Here is a 19,237-nt window from a genome sequence, read left to right as displayed (position 1 = left end):
ACTCCTCCACCGCAAAGAGGCAGAAGGGGCGGTGCTCTGGCGGTTTAACTGACGTAGGCCGTCAGGCCAATGAAAAACCACCGCTGATGGGGCGTGGGGCCAACTGTCCCCTGCCGGTAAGCGCGAGACATCAGGAACGGGTGGGTGGGGATTTTCCTGAGAGGGGCGCGGCTGAGTATCTTCAATCAGGTAGGGGAGGTCCTGATGGACAACCTCATCAGCCAATAGAGATGATATCTGGGAGAGGAGGGCAGGGCCCGCGCTCCCGAGCAGAAGCTGCGGGAGAGGAGAGTCAGGTGGCTGGGGATGTACGGCAGTCAGAGGCGGGGAATGCGGCGGCGGCGGCTCAGGAGTGCCCGGCGCTTGCCCGTGCCTGTCCCTAGACTGGGCTAAGGAAGCCCCCGCTGACCGCCGCCCGTACCTGATGCGCTGCCTGGAGGCGCCCCTGGGTCCGGCTGCATGAGCAGTGGACGCGGCGGCGCCCGGCTTCTGCGGGCGCCTCGCCCTATGGAGCAGCCGCTCCATGGAGCCCTTCACAGCGCGCAGCACCAGTCCGCAGCCGGAGGCGGGGGCCGACGGCGCCGGCAGCAGCGGCAGCCCCGGAGAGGAGCCCTCTCCGGGCGGGCCGCTCTGGACCGCAGTGTTCGAGTACGAGGCGTGCGGCGACGACGAGTTGAGCCTGCGGCCGGGGGACGTGGTGCAGGTGCTGTCCCGGGACGCGCTCGTGTCTGGGGACGAGGGCTGGTGGACGGGGCGGATCGACCAACGCGTCGGCATCTTCCCCAGCAACTACGTGAGCAGCAGCAGTGCGCACAGCCGCCGCCAGGGCGGCGCCCAGGAGCTGCGACCCCACTACCCGCCGCCCCCGGCCATACACCGTAAGGGAGCAGCGGGCCATTGGCGGGGGGCGGGGTGGGTATTATTGAGGGGCTGGAGACCCCCATCGGTGGGCCCGGGTCCGGTCGCACTGGGGCGGAAAGGGGTGGGGGCGGCCCATTGGCGGCCTAGCCTGTCACCATTTCTTGTCTCTTAATTTTAGCCAGTAAGTGACATCAAGGAGTTGCTTCCTCTGTGCTGAGGAGCCTGCAAGGGGTGGGTTGGGAGGCAGCTCCTCAGCCGCGGTAGGGCTGCTTGGTCAGGCAGTGCCAGGCTTCTGCTGCTCAAGTGTATGATTTATCATGACCTTGTCCTTAAAGTGTCTACACTGACTCCTCACCCACCCCATGGATTTTGGTATTGGTGTGGAATTATCTAGGCCAAGTGGGGCACACTGTCAATCTGGTACAGGGTTTGAGGTCACAGACACAGCTTTTTCGTCCTATTTATCCTGTCACTTGCAGCAGGGAGCTTGCAAGCTAGAAGTCAAGGTTCTAGGATCCTTACTTAGCAATAGCTCATGAAAGGATTTGATGCAGATGAAGTACTGTATACAATCCATCATGTCCTGTCTGAGAGGTGCAGGGATCCCTGTAAAAAAAATTCAGTTTCTTTACTAGTACATTACATATCCTGTTCCACCAAATGTCACTGTTCTCCTTATCCTAACACACATTTCTTCCTTTTCCACATCCTTCTCTAATTTCCAGAGGACTACACCTCCTATATTATAGGTGTAGGTCATCTCATTGTTGTTTCATTAACCTGAATATCTATCACTTTTTGCTAAACTAACCTGTTTTCAAGATGGTATGGTCATGCATGATGATAAAAATTTCAGGGTTAAAGCTTCCAAGATTGTTTATGTAGTTTGGTGTTTCTCCCAATACACTTAGGGAAGGGTTGTTTGGAAAGAGACCAGTTAATTCTTAATTAGACATGTCAATGTACTGCTGCTACTTATCCCATATATTCCAGTTACAGTTGTGGAAAGCAAAACATTCTAGAATGTCTGCATCTAGAATATGTTTCTATCTTCTCTGTTAATATCTTTTCCATTAATGCTGGGAATTTAAACCCAAAATTAAGATTTTATTTTTTGAATAAGCTTATTTTGTTTAAAGCAGTGATAGAGTATACAAAAATGCTCATATAGGACAGTAAACTCCTTCAAGGAAGATCAGTGAAATGTCTTTCTCTTAATGTCTTTCTCTCTGGCTCCCTGTATGCTCAAAAGTATGTAACTGGGATTAAATAGTAAATCATGTTGCCTATGGGAGAATCCTGGTTTATGAGCACCAAGAAACAGACGCTGTTCAGATCGTTAAAGCTGAGTGTTGGAGCAATGATTCTGCCCTCCTCTGCTTAGCAGTTGTATGGTCCAATCTTTCCATTCAGGGAACAGCCCAAATATTTAGTGGTATGCTAGATAGCTCTGAGGGAGGCGTGGAAAGGAATCCCTCCATCACAGAGCCATTTCTGCTTCCCTGAGACTGCCCAAGATCCTGTGGCCCTAACTTTTTATTGGGAGTGCAGGGGAAATGTACATAGCAATGGATTCTCCAACCCTGTTCCATTCCCTGTGCATTGGTGCTCAGAGAGCTGCTGTAGAGTACCCCCCTTCCAGCAGCCCCAAATCCTGCTGCTCCACATGTACAGCAGAACTGTAGTGCCTCTGCTGTATAAGGCCTCTTTGCACTTCCTGCTGATAGGATTTGCCTCTGTGCATTAGGGATTTTGTGTGCCCTAGTGTCTTGCTACTAAGAAGTGATGGAATTTGATCAAGCTGTATACTCATCTGTTGTGTGTGTGGCTCCTGTTGAATTGGGTTTTTACCTCAATGCTTGCGAAAGGTGCTGGACTGAAAGTCCTGGCAACTTCGTTCATGCAGATAGATGGAATAGCTTGGGCAGTAGCAGGACATTCTCTTCCACCACTCAGCCAATGTGCCTCAGTCCTAACTTGGACGGATTACCTCAAGAGGTGAAAGGATAGGTCAGGGTTCCATGCTCTGTTAATCCATGGCCTCTTTTTTGAGGCTGCCAGCAGGGGTGCTGAAGGACTGTGAATACCAATATGTGTTGTGGATTCTTGTCCACTAGCAAGTGAAATAATCATTGATGAAATGGTAATTATGCTCACATTCAACTTAGTTTGGGTGTGAACCAGTGATCTATAGGCTCTGCAGCTTACAGTTTTTTGATTGAGGAATCCGTATACCTTTAATCTACTTCAGTTTATTTGATTTCTCTGTTAATTCTTAGTAATGTTACTGTCTTGGGATTTAAGTATTGTTAAAATATTCTTTCTCTTAATTTTTACACATTACATTTGAAATTAGAAAGTGAGTTAGTACTTCCAGCAAGGTGAAGAAAAATGAGGATTTCTAAAACAAGTAGTTTTTTGTGCATGTCTACATCCTTGCACTACAGTAGACCAACTCATACATCTCAGTCAGTGGATTTTTATAACTATCTTTATGAAGAATGAGAATCTAGTCAGTCATAATACTTAGTCCTGCTTTGAGTGCAGGGGACTGGACTAGATGACCTCTCGAGGTCCCTTCCAGTTCTGTGATTGTCTTTTATTTTGTTGATTTCTCCAAAGGTAAACTCCTAGTTATTCCCTTAGATTTTCTTGATTAGACTGTCCGTGGGTGAAGGAAGATTGTGAGGTTGCTATCCCAATTTACCTGAAAGCAACATACAAACAGAAAATGAAACTGAAAACAAACTTTTAAGTTCACAAGTACTTTCTTATTCTAACAACAAATGAAGTTTTGCTGTGAGACGCAAGCTTATGTGTGGAGGAACAAAGACTCAAATAATCACTGGGCATAAAACCACATTCTGTTTCCAGCATGACAGTATAACTTGCAAATCAGGATAGAATTACAAGATACAAACATGGCAGTTCTGTCTCTCCCCTTCCTTGTGGAGAATCTGTCATGCTTTGGCTTTCTTTTTAATAACCCATTTCTTCCTTCCATCCCCAGCACTGCCTTCTACATTTTCTGTGTTTCCTTTGTATGTCAGTTTTTAGGGTAAGCTTTGTAATGGAGCAGAGCGTCTGGAAGAATTTTATTACTACATCCAGAGTCACTTCTGTTCCTTCCCCAGCTTTTGAGCCATTAACTAAACAAGATGCATTGCCAGAGGAACTGTCCATTCAGCACCCCTGGGGTCACTGGACTCTTTTCACTGGAGTGTGTAGGTTGATATCAAATCTGGGTGTAAAGATTTTGCTATATGTCTCAAGTTTCTCTAACTAATTAACATCAGGCCAGCACTGATTCATCACTTTTCTGCACTCCTTTCCTCTACCTTTTTAGCTTATTAGCTAAAGTACATATGGGAAAATCCTATGATCAACAGCCTCTCTAAAGCATTTTCAGAGGGTAGATTGTTGGATCCATAAAGCTAGTTTTGTAGTTGTGTATCTGCACATAAAGTACATTTTAACTTCCCTTTTTCTCTATAGAAGCAGGCTATAGGGAAACTGTGCAACTGCTGGAATTCAGCTGAAAGATTCAAAAAGTAGAAGAGGGGCACTGTTTCCTGTTTTGAATCTTCTTCTAGCAAGAGGTACCAGGGCTAGTCCTTGCACTGGAGGGCCTCAACACAACTGTAATAATGCCTCTTAAATGCTTTCGGTGCCAAAATAATTGGCTCATGTCAGTTATTGCTCTTGTCTTAGAAAGGCTTGATTTAAAATATCACTAATATTTTTGGTCAGAAACTGGTACTGTGATTTCTGCAGTCATGTAGATAACCAGTGTTAGAACACCAAAGTGCCATTACTGTAGGAGTGACACTGTCTTCTTGTGTAGGAGAAAAAGGCTGCATACCGTTAGCTTTCCAGCTCTGTTCAACAGGGTGGTTACATGAAGAAAAATAGATCTTCGGAATGATTGACAAGTGTAACCTGGGCTCCCCTGTGTTAGGCTTTCTTTTTTCTTTCTTTTTTTTTTTTTTTGGTCTTTTGGACTACAAAGGACTTTTCCCTCTTGTATTGAAAGAGTCATAGGAGTCAAGAAAGCTGTATGGGTTGAAAACTCCTGGTGCTGAAGGAAGGCAGTGTAATGCTAGATGAAATAGTTGAGGTGTTGAAGGTGAGAATTCTGTTGCGCTGATGCTATTGTGTGAGGAAGCTTTATAGCTAACCTTGGCAGAATTTGATTTTTAGTAACAATTTTGATGCATATTGATCTTTTAAAGCATTCTTTTCAGTTTAAATTTTCAGTTGTGGGAAATTTGGGTGTGGGTCAGACCATTATTTAATGAAATGTTGAGATTCAAAAAGTTAAAAGTTTATGATTATTAAAACACATTATCAACAGCACATGAAAATATACGAAGCAAATACCCTTAAATCAGTCTCTAAATTCTCAAGCTGCATTTTTCTTACTTTGCCTATCTGTAAAGTTGGAGTATTATTGATGGAATTATTTTCTTGTGGATTTGTGTGTGTTTGGTGAAATTGATGTTTACTGACATTCGCTGATTAAAAATCTAATCCTTCCAAGCCTAATTATAGCATCTCAGTCTTGCTTGTGTCTAATCCATGTTTTCTTGATCTTGGTCAGAAACAAGTCAACCAAAATTACAAACAAACTTAATTTTGTGCAATTACCAGTCCGATGAGCCAGTATATACAGTTCAAGGTTCTGTTGTGTTGTGTTTGGGTGTGTTTAAATAAATCTTTAAAATGATGACCCTCTGGTTTTCCATATTAAATATTTCCTTATCAAAGACACATTATGTGTTGGTCTAAAGATGACTTCTCTTTTTATCAGTTCTGCAACCTCAGTGTGAAGTCTGAAAATCCAGCTGTGCTCTCTGTCAAATAATGTCAGTGACATCAGAATTCTGCTGACAATTCTGTTGACCTGTTCGGCAGACGGCCCTGCAGCCTATACACCCAAACAGTAGTGAAAACATGTTTTGTAGCAGTTGAATAAGCATAGACACAGAAGGAGCAAATGCAATTTTTGTTTGCTTTTGACTAAGTCTGTAGCAGTGACTACTATGTGAATAGAGTGTAATCCTGACACATCATGTGATGGGGTCAGGAAATAAAAAAAATAGTATTTTAACAGCATTTATTTGTGTCAAACTGTGGCTGTTTTAATAAAGGTGCATCACAAACTAAACACACAGCCTGAAGATAAAGCTCAATGAACTTGTGTGCGGATGAAGAACATTTTGTACTCCTGAGGGCATTCTGCACCAAAAAATTAAAAATTCTGCGCACAGTATCTTAAAATTCTGCAAAATTCTGTAAATTTAATTTGTCAAATAAATGTGGAGGCTCCAGCATGGCATTGGGGAGCACAGGCCACTGGCTGCACAGAGGTGGGAGATCACTCTGCAAATCGCGCCCTGGAACATGGACTCAGTGGTGAGGCTGCACCCAACCCTGACACAGCACAAGTACTGGACCTGCCCCAGAAACACCCCAGGGCCTTGCCCCTCCATACCAGGTGCACCAGGTGTGGGCAGGCAGGCTCAGCCCAGCAGGATCCAAGTATGGAAGGGCTTAGTGTGGGGGGGATCCAGATGTGAGTTGAGAGGTTTCTGTGTGGGGCAATCAGGGTGTGGGCGGCTCAGTGGGGGATCCGAGGGCAGGGAGGATCTGGATGCACAGGGGCTTGTTGGGTGGTTATGGGTGCAACTGTAATGGGACTCAGCGGGGTGTGGGGGGGATAGAGCTCAGCAGGGGGGTATGGGTATGGGGGTTTACTGGGGGGTTGCTGGGGGAGTGGGGCTTGGTGGGGATCGGGTTGCAGGTGGCTTGGTGGGCTGGTCTGGGTGCAGAGGGGTTCATGGGGGGGCAAGGTTCAGAGTGCTGTGAGGGGTGGCTCAGTGGGTATGAGGTGGTCTGGATGCATGGGGGTTGAACGGATGGGGGAGCAGTTCCCCATACAGTGATCCCTCCCCCTGCAGCTGAGGAGTGATGTGCGCAGGAAGCGGGGCACAGGTAGTTTGCAGATCTTCCTGCAGCCTGGGGAAAAATCTGGGGGTGGGTCTGATCCAGCCCCGGATGCTGTGCAGGGGAAGAGGAAGTCCTGTCTTCCCCAGCCCAGCCAGGAGTAGCAGCTGAGCCTGTCGCAGGGTAGGAGCCACCAGTTTGGTCTTCCCCAGTCCTGCCCCCTTCCCCACAGTGATTTAAGTCTCTGCTGGCTGCCCTGGGCACCCAAAACATACTGCTGAGGTGGGGGGGAGGGGGTGGTGTCCCGTGACTGCTTTTATGGCTTCCCTTTGCTTCCCCATCAGAGAGGGTTTTTTTTGTTTTTATTTTGGTTTTTTGGCAGGGAAGCAAAGAAATCTGCAGGGGGACATGAATTCTGCACATGCGCAGCAATGCAGAATTCCCCCAGGAGTAATTTTCACCATGGGTTTTTACAAAGTATTTATAAAAATTTGCCTGCCCCCAGAAGATCTCTCAGATCACAGTAGAGAGGCACAGAGCTATCTTTTTCATTCCTACTATTTAAGGGGGAGTCTAGTAAGTAGTTCACTTATGGCTTCTATTAGAGATTGACTTATTTTGTAAGGATGGCATTGGGCATCACAGACTTTTCCACGTATGAACTAGTGGTTGGGTAATTCTTAAGAACAGTTTAACATTTATTTTTCTCTCTCCATAGTACTGGAGATTGACTTCTCAGAGCTGTCTCTGGAGGAAATCATTGGCATAGGAGGCTTTGGAAAAGTCTATCGAGCTGTTTGGGAAGGAGACGAAGTTGCTGTCAAGGCAGCTCGTTATGACCCTGATGAGGATATCAGCCAGACCATTGAGAATGTCCGCCAAGAGGCCAAGCTCTTTGCTATGTTAAAGCATCCCAACATCATTGCCCTCAGGGGAGTGTGTCTGAAGGAACCTACCCTCTGCCTGATCATGGAGTTTGCCCGTGGTGGGTCGCTAAATAGGGTGCTGTCAGGTAAAAGGATCCCCCCAGACATACTAGTCAACTGGGCTGTCCAGATTGTCAGGGGAATGAATTACCTGCATGATGAAGCGATTGTTCCTATTATCCACCGTGACCTCAAGTCCAGCAACAGTAAGTACTATGCATTATGTGGCCGGGGTTGGGATTGGGTTTTGAAAGGGAGTGCTAAAGGAGGAGGAATATTGCTAATTTAAATCCTGTGTTGTGAACCACTGTATCTTCTAATGCAATCCATTGGAGGTAAGAAAACTGAGTGTTGCAAGGAAGCTAAGTTCTCAGCGATATGGTGGTAAGCATCTTATAAACAAAGAGTTAGAGCAAGTGTTAATTTCACAGTGTCAGTCGTGTACTTTGCAGAGGTAACCAAGTTGCTTGCATGCAGTAAAGGACAATATTTCCCCAATAGGAAGCATATTTGTACAGTGAGCTAATATACATACTTATTTACAAACAACCAATACTCCTGAGATCTCAAAAGAAGTTGAATTGAGTCACTTCAACATATATCAGTATGTAGGAAAGTACCACTGAATTTAAAATGCAAATTTGCATTATCCTTTGGTAGGATAATGAGTCTCGTTAAACCTGAGGTAAATGTAAGTAATACTTAATATTAGGAACATAGGAATTGCCATACTGGATCAGGCCAGTGGTCCAGATGTGGTTGAGTTTGCTGTTTCTAACAGTGGCCAGTACCAGATGCTGCAGAAAAAAGTACAAGAGACCTTACATTTGGCATATGTGGAATGATCTGCTCTCATTGTTAGGTCTCCCCTTAATCCCTTATAATTAGAGATTGGGATTAAGATCTGAAGCATAATGTTGCTTTCAAATTTGTAAGCATTAACTGTTATAACTTTAGATATCCTCCTCCCTGTAAATGTTCAATCCCTTTTTGAATCTTAAGTTTTTGACCTCAGGGAAATTCTGTGGCTATAAATTTCATAGTTGAATTATGAGTTGTATGGAAAAAGTGTTTAGTCTTTGTTACATTTTTAATCAATTGAATGTCCCTCTGGTCTTGTGTTTCAAGACAGGGAGCACAGACATTCTCAACCAACTTTCTCTATAACATTAATTCTTACATGCTGCTGTCATTGCTCCTTTTATTCATCTCTTTTCTAAAGTAAATAATTGCGGTTTTTAAATGTCTTCATAGGAGAGTTTTTCCCAGAATCCTAAACATTTTCATTTCCCTTCTGTGTTGTGGACGTGTTAAAGGCATATTAGTAAATGCGCTGAAGTGAAGAGTTGACCAGAGTAGGTCCTAGCTCTGACGCTGACCTATTCGTGAATTGTTGTGCCTGTTTTCTCCATTTCATAAGGAGGCTGTGAGACTTCATTCATTAACACTCTCAGAACATTTTGCATTATTCAGTGAAAGGTACCATAAAACATAAAACTTATTTTAAAACTCTTTTTGTCTGTACATTTCATTTTGAATTCGTTGAGTCTTAAAAATGTAGAGCATTGCAAGTTGCATGATAAGTTAAGTACCTCAGCAAAGCACAGAGTTTTGGTCAACATCAGAGGGATAGAGAAGCAAAATGTTATAGCTTATCCGTACCATCTGTTCTGTGAAGAGCAACAGTAAATGTTGACAAAGTAAATTGGTGGTGCCTGCTCCACTGCAGATGAAGTCAGGCCAACTAAGACGTGAGAGAATTTTTCAAAAATCCCACCCAACCCGATTTGGGAGGAAACAGTACGTTAAGTATTAAGCGGGGGGGGGAATGAGTGAGTGCCTGGATGAGGTAAAGGCAAAGAGAATATGAGAATTATTTTTCAAGTCCAGAGGCCTCTCTTGTTGAGAGGGGAAAGGCTGAGAATATTTTGCATCAATGCTGTGCAGCTGTGCCATTTAGGCCTGCCCAGCAGCACTCCATCGAGGACTGTGAGTTAAAGATGTTATCAGAAAAAAAAAACAGGAACATTGGAAGGGGAAAAGTTTCTGCTCTAACCCAGCAAGAGCTGCAGAAAGCAGCAGGACAGTAAACAAGCTAAATACCAAGGTTGGTAGTAGAGGAAGGGGTGTTAAAATAATGGAATCTTATTATAGATAATCTGTCTCCCACAGTTTGCAAATATGGAAGCAATCTAGTTGGTACTACAACTATGGACTCAGCATAGTATAGATGCTTGATTGCTCAGTTTTTTTAAAGTTTATCTGTCAAACTATATAACTGCAATGAGTGACTTTGTTTTTATTGTTTTACATCCAGAAGAGAGTGTCTATATCTATGAAATACTTAAATTCCCAGATTATTTTGGCATTGAGGACACAAATCAAGTTGTAAACTTTATTTTCCTGTGGTGCATGATGTATGACCTTCAGAGCCTCAGAGTTTAGAAAGAGTTCATGTTTGAATGTATACTCTGTATAAATATTAACAAACAAGAGTTTTGAAAAAAAAATATGGAATATTTTTGAGGGACTGAATGGTTTAATTGGCAGGTACTGGAGAAGCTGTGTCTTTCAAAGTAGAATCCTATTTCTATACCTTCCAAAGGTTTTGAAAATAATGGGCTTGGACTTGTTCTTTGGGAAGATGTCACAGGTTGGCTGACCCTCTTTTAAGGGGTATTGGGCCCAGCCTTGCCTGTGACAGATCAGCTACCCTCCCAGCTGATTCTGATGGGGCCATCTGATAACTAGCCTAATTATTAGACCTAACTAAGAAGGGGTCATGGGCTGCCTACAAAAGAGCTGTGAGAGCTCAGTTGGGAGAGGAAACTGCAGAAGGACAGTTGGCGCCTATGGTAGGTCCTGTAGAAGGGTAACTCCCAGATAAATTGCCTGGAGGAGGATTGAGCAGTGTTGCAGGAGGGAGGCTGGCTCCTGTGATTGGGAGCTCTGAGGATCTGATACGAGGGGTTTGGTTGTTTCGTGGACAGTGTCAGAAAACAAATGTAATCCTTAAAGATGGCTGACCCTGTACTCATGACTTTTGAGAGGTCTGTGCCGTACTTTAGGGTGCATAATGATATTTTGCTGCCAAGTGACTTCCAACAAGGACAACACTTAGGACAGAAGAATCCCATGCACTACTACAGACGAGGGACCGAATGGCTAGGCTGCAGTTCTGCAGAAAAGGACCTAGGGATTACAGTGGATGAGAAGCTGGATATGAGTCAACAGTGTGCCCTTGTTGCCAAGAAGGCGAACGGCATTTTGGGCTGTAAAGTAGGGGCATTGCCAGCAGTTTGAGGGACAAGATCGTTCCTCTCTATTTGACATTGGTGAGGCCTCATCTGGAATACTGTGTCCAGTTTTGGGCCCCACGCTACAAGAATGATGTGGAAAAATTGGAAAGAGTCCAGCGGAGGGTAACAAAAATGATTGGGGGCTGGAGCACGTGACTTACAAGGGAACTGGGATTGTTTTGTCTGCAGAAGAGAATAATGAGGGGGGATTTGATGGCTGCTTTCAACTACCTGAAGGGTGGTTCCAAAGAGGATGGATCTAGACTGTTCTCAGTGGTACTAGATGACAGAACAAGGAGTAATGGTCTCAAGTTGCAGTGGGGGAGGTTTAGGTTGGATGTTAGGAAAAAAAATTTCACTAGGAGGGTGGTGAAGCACTAGAATGGGTTACCTAGGGAAGTGGTGGAATCTCCTTCCTTAGAGGTTTTCAAGGTCAGACTTGATAAAGCCCTGGCTGGGATGATTTAGTTGGGGATTGGTCCTGTTTTGAGCAGGGGGTTGGACTAGATGACCTCCCGAGGTCCCTTCCAACCCTGATATTCTATGAATTGTATTGTAATGGACAGACTTAGAATCTGTTAGGCAAGCTTTCTAATGGTTCCTTCAATGGGGTGTATAATTCCAATTATGTGACTGTGTAAGTACAGCAGCTGTTTTGGGATTTATCCCCCGCACAATGCCTTTTCTCCTTTAAAAAAAAATGGAGAAAGGTGTTTTTTTTCCCTCTAGTATGTTATTAATATGGTTTCCCTTTGAATTGCATAGTGTTTGATAGGCTCAGAATTTATCCAGCATAAGGAATTAAACAAATTGGCCAAGACTTTCAGATACTGATCATTCCCCATCTCTGACTTCTACCCCTTTTTGTGTTTCTAGTGGGATAAAGGAAGTAACATAGCTTTTCTTGTTTACTTCTCTCATGCATCAACCTTAGAGATGGCCGCACAGGAATAATGCCAATTAACTGATGCTGCAAGGAGCCAGCCAGCAAGGGATACTTGGTTGGTTCAGTAAAATATGGTTATTTTTTGCAATATATTGTGGGGTTATTTTTCAGATATTACTCATCCAAGATCTTAAAAGCACTTTACAAAAGGCAGTCTCTATTTTACAAAAAGTGAAACTGAAGCGCAGGGCAATTAAGTGATATGGTCAAGGTGATATAGTGTGGTAAGGGCAGAGCTGAGAATAAAACCCAGGAGTTCTGATTCCAATCTTGTGTTTTTAATATATCCTTCCTTTCTAACACATTGAATCTAAAAGGTATTGCAGTTTTTGGTGTATCCTGTAAAGTACAAAATATCCATATCGATACTTCAAAGCTGCTGCTTTCTAATGACTTCCCATCACTGCCATGCTTTTGGCTCCCCATTCTATAAAACTGTGAAACCTCCTTTCCAACAACTCCCAAATACAACTAACTTCAGCATGAATCTGAACAGCTGACCCAGCAATTCATAATATTAATTGATTTTAAAAAAATAGGTGTAGCGCATTTAACCTTTATTTCCAGGTAAGTATCTTAAATCCAGCTCAAGGGTAATAGTGACTGAAATTTGTTACTGTTTGATAGGTCTGTATGAAATGGTGGCCTCAATTAATTTTCTAGGTATAGCATAGCCCAATTACAACTGACCCTCTTCCTGACAGTCTCATCAGAGGGAAAAACTGAGTGGATATGAAACCACTGCCTTTCTCTCCTCTCTTCCCACCCTCAACTGCCACAATCCCAGAGTTGGATCCATTCAGGGCAAGGTTAAGGTGCACTGGCAGGGCAGCATGGAAGTCTGCTGTGTGTGTGTAAACCGCTGACTAAACTCTCCCAGACTTTCAATCTGGCATCTTCCATCAGAATTGAACTTGCTCACCAACACTACTTTCTTTAAAAAGGTAAGATTTCTATATAAGGTGAGGGAGGCTGTTTTATGAGGTAATCAGAGTTATTTGTTCTTAGGCATAGAGATTGGTGCCTCCCCACCAATACGAGGGTGAGAGATGGGAGCATTGTCACTTTCTAGCCGATAAACTGGTATGAAGAAAAGGAGTACTTGTGGCACCTTAGAGACTAACCAATTTATTTGAGCGTAAGCTTTCGTGAGCTACAGCTCACTTCATCGGATGCATACTGTGGAAAGTTTAGAAGATCTTATTATATACACACAAAGCATGAAAAAAACCTCCTCCCACGCCACTCTCCTGCTGGTAATAGCTTATCTAAAGTGATCACTCTCCTTACAATGTGTATGATAATCAAGTTGGGCCATTTCCAGCACAAATCCAGGTTTTCTCACCCCCCCCCCCCACACACACTGTAAACTGGTATGCTAATTTTACACACATACATGTAGGTTCAGTAGGGAGTGCAGGGAGCACTAATTAGTTCTGTATTTTTTTAAGATCATAAAGGTGAGCAAGAATATATACTTGAGGAATATTGTAGACTGACCTTTCGAGGTTCTGTCGTTTGTCAGTTTGCCAGTCTTTGTGGATACATTTTACAATGCTACTAGAAATCTACAGGATGTGGTGAGCTCTCTACTCCTGCATTATTCTCTGCCAAAAAGAAGTCTCTCACTTACTGCCCACTCATCAGTCACAATATTGGTTATTGGGCCTGAGGAGTTATTTCCCTGTCTGCATGCAATTATATGCTGGTGCTAACTTTTTATTTTTGCTACTGATATATTGGAAAATCCATTCATTAAGACTTTCAAGAGAGTGGGAAAGTTTTAGTTAGGCCCCTACCTTGGTTCTTTGTTTTTCTTAACTGGTCTAAATTAATGGCGCCTCTTTTTTCTTAAGGAGATTATACAGATACTTTCTTGTTTTCAATTATACAACTTTGAAGGCAGTTGTTACTCTAATTCTGTGATCTAAGGGGGGGCTGTTACTTTCATTTTGAAAAGTCTTTTGGTTCAGTATTTTAATAAATATTACATTATACCAATTCTAAGTCGCATGCTCAAAACGCAGAGACTATATGGGGTATTTGATACCCATGAGACCAGTCTGAATAAAACCACCAAATATTATTAAGACAAAACTGAACAAACAGAAGTTCTTATTTCTTTGGGCAGAAATAGAATTACCTACTGGAAGAGTCAAAATTCCATTCATATTAAACAAGGTTGTATTTTTAAACCTGGTTAATAACTGATTGCTGCAGGGTCTGAGATTCTGCTGTATAATAACTGTTGATATCATTAAGTCATAATCTAATTGCTGTGTAGTGAGACCACATGAGATATAGATATAATACTGTTTGGGGTGGGGGAACTAGGTGATTCACCTTACCACCTCTTCTGTATTACAGGGCTTCCTATTGGCTCTCTTTATTGAGTGTGCTTGTGGTATGAAAGGGAGGAGACAGACTAACCTTTAAGGGGGAACTGACTGCATTGTAGCAGGAAGCCTTTTACCTTCCAGAACCTCATTTGTTTCCTGGTAATAGGTAGGATCAACTCTGTGCACTCCCATCAGGTTGCTGCCTCTCCTGTCTTGGGATTTGAGTGTTTTTTTGTTTTAATTGTAGCACACAGTCAGGTTGTGATGCTAATAGTACTGTCAGCTGTAGTTTGCAATCCATCATGGATCTGTGAGCCTCTCTGTAGCCACTGTTTAGAAGCATGGAGTTAGTTCCATTTTCTGTTAAAATCGAAGTTAGATTTAGATATTAAACATCAACTTCTAGGGTACTGCACTTATACTGATACCTAGGGCCCAACGAAATTCATGGTCCATTTTGGTCAATTTCACAGTCATGGGATTTTAAAAATCATAAATTTCATGATTTCAACTATTTAAATCTGAAATTTCATGGTGTTGTAGCTGTAGGGGTCCTGACCCAAAAGGAGTTGTGGGGAGGTAGCAAGGTTATTGTAGGGAGAGTTGCGGTACTACTACCCATACTTCTGCACAGCTGCTGCTGGCGGCTCTGCCTTCAGAGCTGGGCAGCTGGAGAGCGGCAGCTGCTGGTTGGGAGCCCAGCTCTGAAGGCAGAGCCACCATGAGCAACTGCACAGAAGTAAGGATGGCATGACATGGTATTGCCACCCTTATTTCTGTGCTGCTGACTGCAGAGCTGGGTCCTCACTCAGCAGCCACCACTCTTAGCAGCACAGAAGTAAAAGGCAGCAGCACAGAAGTAAAAGTGGCATTGTATGCTATTGCCACCCTTAATTCTGCGCTACTGCTGGCAGGGTGCTGGCTTCGGAGTGGGTGTCCGGCCATCAGCCGCCGCTCTCTGCCCTCCCAGCTCTGAAGGCAGCACAGACGTAAGGGCGGCAATACCGTGACCCTCCTAAAATAACCTTGTGACCCTCCCCGGCAACTCCCTTTTGGGTCAAGATCCCCAATTTGAGAAACACTGGTCTCCCCCGGTGAAATCTGTGTAGTATAGAGTAAAAGCACACAAAAGACCAGATTTCACGGTCCATGACGTGTTTTTCATGGCCATGAATTTGGTAGAGCCCTACTCATAGCTATGGGGATATACTGCCCCCCAGTTACTATGGAGCTGTGCTGCGGTGAGGGAAGGAGGTTAAGGAGAGAGATCTCACGCTGCATATAACTAAAAGAAAACTGCACAAAGTGGAAACGTGATGGCAAATGTAGCAACAAATCTATTCCACTTTACCTTTATATTTCCAGCTGGAGATGGCTCCTGCTGAAGCTTTGTCAAATATACTGTAATAAATATATATAGATACTATTATAATAGACCTATACTTTCAAAAATCTTAGTGGACCTAATTCAGAAAATGTCATTAATGCGATTCCTGCCTGATACTCCCATGACATTGCTGATGTTTCTTGATTTTGCTGTCTTGATTCCAGGAAGTCCCTTTATCCTCAAACTTTCAAGTTGATGTGATTTGAGAAAGAACTGAGCTGGCTTCTAGACTTAATTATTTCCCATGGAACACTTAAATGATTATAAAGTGCAGGCTAATTCAAGCCTAAAAAAGAAAGGTGCTCTAAATGAAGCAATTGGCAGGAATTGAATCTCAATCCACAAAGGAGAAACTACACTTTTTTTCCAGGGTTCTCTTCTTCCCCCCCCCCCCCCACCCCAAACATTCAAGATGTTTTTACACTAAAATAAAAAAACTTACTTCACCCTAGCTGAGTGAAATATATCAATTCTAAATTTATCATGGCTCTGGAGGCCTTCCCCTTCCCCCATTAAGCATTAGCTCTTTAGTGTTACTGTACAGTACATCTTAAACTCCAGGAAGCTGTCACATTCATCACATCCTCCAGATTGATAGACTGGGACAGCTGGCGAGCTTTGCTGGACTCACACACATCTGATAATTAAAATGCTTTTGCTTCCACGATGTAGGCAAATATGTTCCCCCTTTTAATATAGCTGATGCTGGATAGGGTTGGGTGTGGAAGAATATCTGCTTGTTAGCAGAATCAGCATTCACATCGTGTTTTTTCTTTCCAAATTATGGAATTTCAAGGGTGGCCAATGAAGTCCTTGCTACAGAATCTTTTAAAATGTTTAACTTGTGGGGCTAAATTCACACCTGGTGTAAGAAGACACAGTCCCCCTGAACTAGTGGCAAAGTATCCAGCACAGCAGGTGATGACAGGGCCTATAATCATGTAATGAGGGGGAGTATGCACATAGTGTGTAGGGAAGCCCAAACCTAGTCCATATGCAAGTCTGTTACTCACTTCAAGTACAGTAGTTGAAAGAATTTCTTTCCTAAATGCAGGATCACCAAGAACAAATTGCACAAGGAAGTGACTCAGTCATTCATGAAGCAGAATTATGTAGGCTGAGTAATTGAAAATTGGAGTAGGGATGAAGTTTATTTCAGTAAACCAGTAAAACGTGTTTTGATGAGAAGTTTATGTATACAAAACATGGAAGGTTGTTTTATTTAATAAAAATACATTTTGTATGCTGTTTAAATTCCAGTTACCATCCTATGCAGCTTGACACAAATCATGAACAAAAAGTTACTTGTCTAGTAAATAGTGATATATCATTCACCATTTTCTAATATATTAAAGGTGTTACAACTAGTAAGAATCTGAAAATATTAAGCTATATAATGCTTAAATAAAGGTGTGTATATATGGTATACCCTTTTAGGCCTGGTCTACACTACATGGTTAAGTTGACATAAACTGCTTTGTGTCAACCTATCTGTGGAAGTGTTTTCACTTAATTTTGGCTCCTGCTAAAATAAGTGCCTCTCCACACTGCTTTAGTAACACCACCGCCCTAAATGGCGTAGAGTCATGGTCAATGTCATGAAATTGACAGTGTCTGTGTAGATGCTGCATTGCTTATGTTGACTGTTACTGGCCTTCAGGAGCTGTCCCACAGTGCCCCACGCTGACAATACAATCAATACAAGTGCTCCTGGTGAGGATGCATACCACTGACACAAGGAGCCAAGTGTGCACACACAAGTAATTTAATAACTGCAGTGGTTGTATGTTGACATAATCTAGGTCGACAAAGTTTTGTAATGTAGATCTGGCCTTACGTGTGGAAGGTTTTTCTTGCTGTGCTGCAGATAACCGCTCTGAGGCCATCTCCTACTCTTCAGCATGTATTAGACTTCATATTGATTCCCTTTAAGAAAGAGGGTTCTTTTAAGCTATACAGCTCCATAAAAATGTCTGAGGCAGCATGGTCTAATGCAGGGGTCTCGAACTCCCGGCCTGCGGGTCATCTGTGGCCCGCAAACCTCCCCATTTTATATGCCGCGGGACTCCAGCGGTTTTGAGGCCTGGTCTCTCCCTTGGCCTCACCTGCTGCCCCCGGGTGCTCCCCCCAGAGGCCACAGCAGAGCTGAGCAGCATCTGCTTGCTCGCTCCAGTGGCTGCCGGCCCTGCCCTGGGACGGGACAGGGCTGTGCCTCTGTGCGCTGCCCCCTGTCCCGAGCACCCCTGCGGCCAATGGGGAAGCTGCAGGGGCAGTGCTTGGGGGCAGCAGCACACTGAAGGCCCCCTGGCTTGCCCTGCCTAGGAGCCCCAGGTAAGCGCTACACCCCCAACCTCCTCCCAGAGCCTGCACCAGCACCCCTTTCCCACACCCCACCTCCTGCCCCCAGACTCCCTCCCAGAGCCTGCACCCCAGTCTCCTACCCCAGACCTCCTCCCCTGACCCAAATGCCCTCCCAGAGCCTAGGCAGTCGGGGGACGGGTTCTGGGTGGCATGAGTGACATTACTGGCCCGCTGGGAAGAATTGAGGACTGGTACTGGCGCTAAGGTAAATTGAGTTTGAGACCCCTGGTCTAATGGCTAGGAGTGGTGATTGGATTCTGGTTCTGACTCCAGCAGTGACTTGTTTTGGGCAAGTAACTTAACCCCCATTTCCTTATCTCTAAAATGGTAGTAATACAATAATTAGTAAGTCCAGTCCTGTACAGTGCTTTGAGTTCCTACTATAGAAGGTGCTATGTAAATTCTAACGGTTTCCAGGGCCCATAGCTTAATCACATCTCACTAGTGTTTGGTGAAGGTCAGCTTCTTCAAGCTCATGCCTGTTGTACTGATTTTCATATCCTGGCCAGCAGTTAACACACACCAAGTAGAAGACACTTTTGTCAGGGGTAGGGATTAGGAACCCATCCCATAGCCGCAGAAGCAATGGCAGCAACCCAAAAGGGAATGCTAAAAGAGGAATAGGCAAGTCCACGTGTGAAACTATTAGTTGCTCTCCTGTACCTTGCCATTTCCCATCCTTTTTAGTGCATTCCCTCTGCTGACATCACAAGGCACACTGTGCCGTTATTTGATACTTGCCAGCTAGTCCCAGATGAATGCATGTTTGAACTGCATTAGCAAATAGGTTTCTGGTCCTCATGTGCCAGACTCATTTAGCAGCATCATGCATAGGCTGATGAGGTGTGGTGAAGTGTAAGCTGGAGAGTGCTAGAAACTAACCGTCTTGCAGGATTTTCTGCCATCTCTCGCCTGCTTGTGAGAGAATGTACATTCCAGGCAGAGAGGATAGGGAACGCTGATCTAGCTGCTGACATGAAGGTGCGGGGGAGTTGCTAAGCAATGTGGTGATCCTATGAAGTAACGGCCATCCTTGCTATTCGGGTGTATATGAAAATGTTGGTCCATAGTTCTTAATAGGAATGTAGGACTATACATTTGAAATATAGGGCTGTTGAACATAATTTTGTTTCTTTCCAGCCTCTTCACCTCCCTCCAAAATGCAATGAGCT

At 43.9% G+C, this 19,237-nt stretch overlaps 1 protein-coding gene across 1 annotated transcript in view; it reads left to right on the top strand.

Annotated features, from left to right (window-relative positions):
- Positions 1-273: 273 nt before the first annotated feature.
- The window catches only part of MAP3K9 (mitogen-activated protein kinase kinase kinase 9), an 89,782-nt gene continuing 70,818 nt past the window's right edge, over positions 274-19,237 (top strand). The window contains exons 1-2 of the mRNA XM_073348505.1: positions 274-878; positions 7,526-7,939. Coding sequence (XP_073204606.1) covers positions 524-878; positions 7,526-7,939 — 769 coding nt within the window. The 5' untranslated portion in view covers positions 274-523. The remainder of the gene's footprint in view (positions 879-7,525; positions 7,940-19,237) is intronic.

This window comes from Lepidochelys kempii, chromosome 6, assembly GCF_965140265.1.
Source record: "Lepidochelys kempii isolate rLepKem1 chromosome 6, rLepKem1.hap2, whole genome shotgun sequence".
In the NCBI taxonomy this organism is placed as follows: domain Eukaryota; kingdom Metazoa; phylum Chordata; order Testudines; family Cheloniidae; genus Lepidochelys; species Lepidochelys kempii.
Note: the sequence above shows the minus strand (reverse complement) of the source record. Positions and strands in the feature narration are given on the sequence as shown.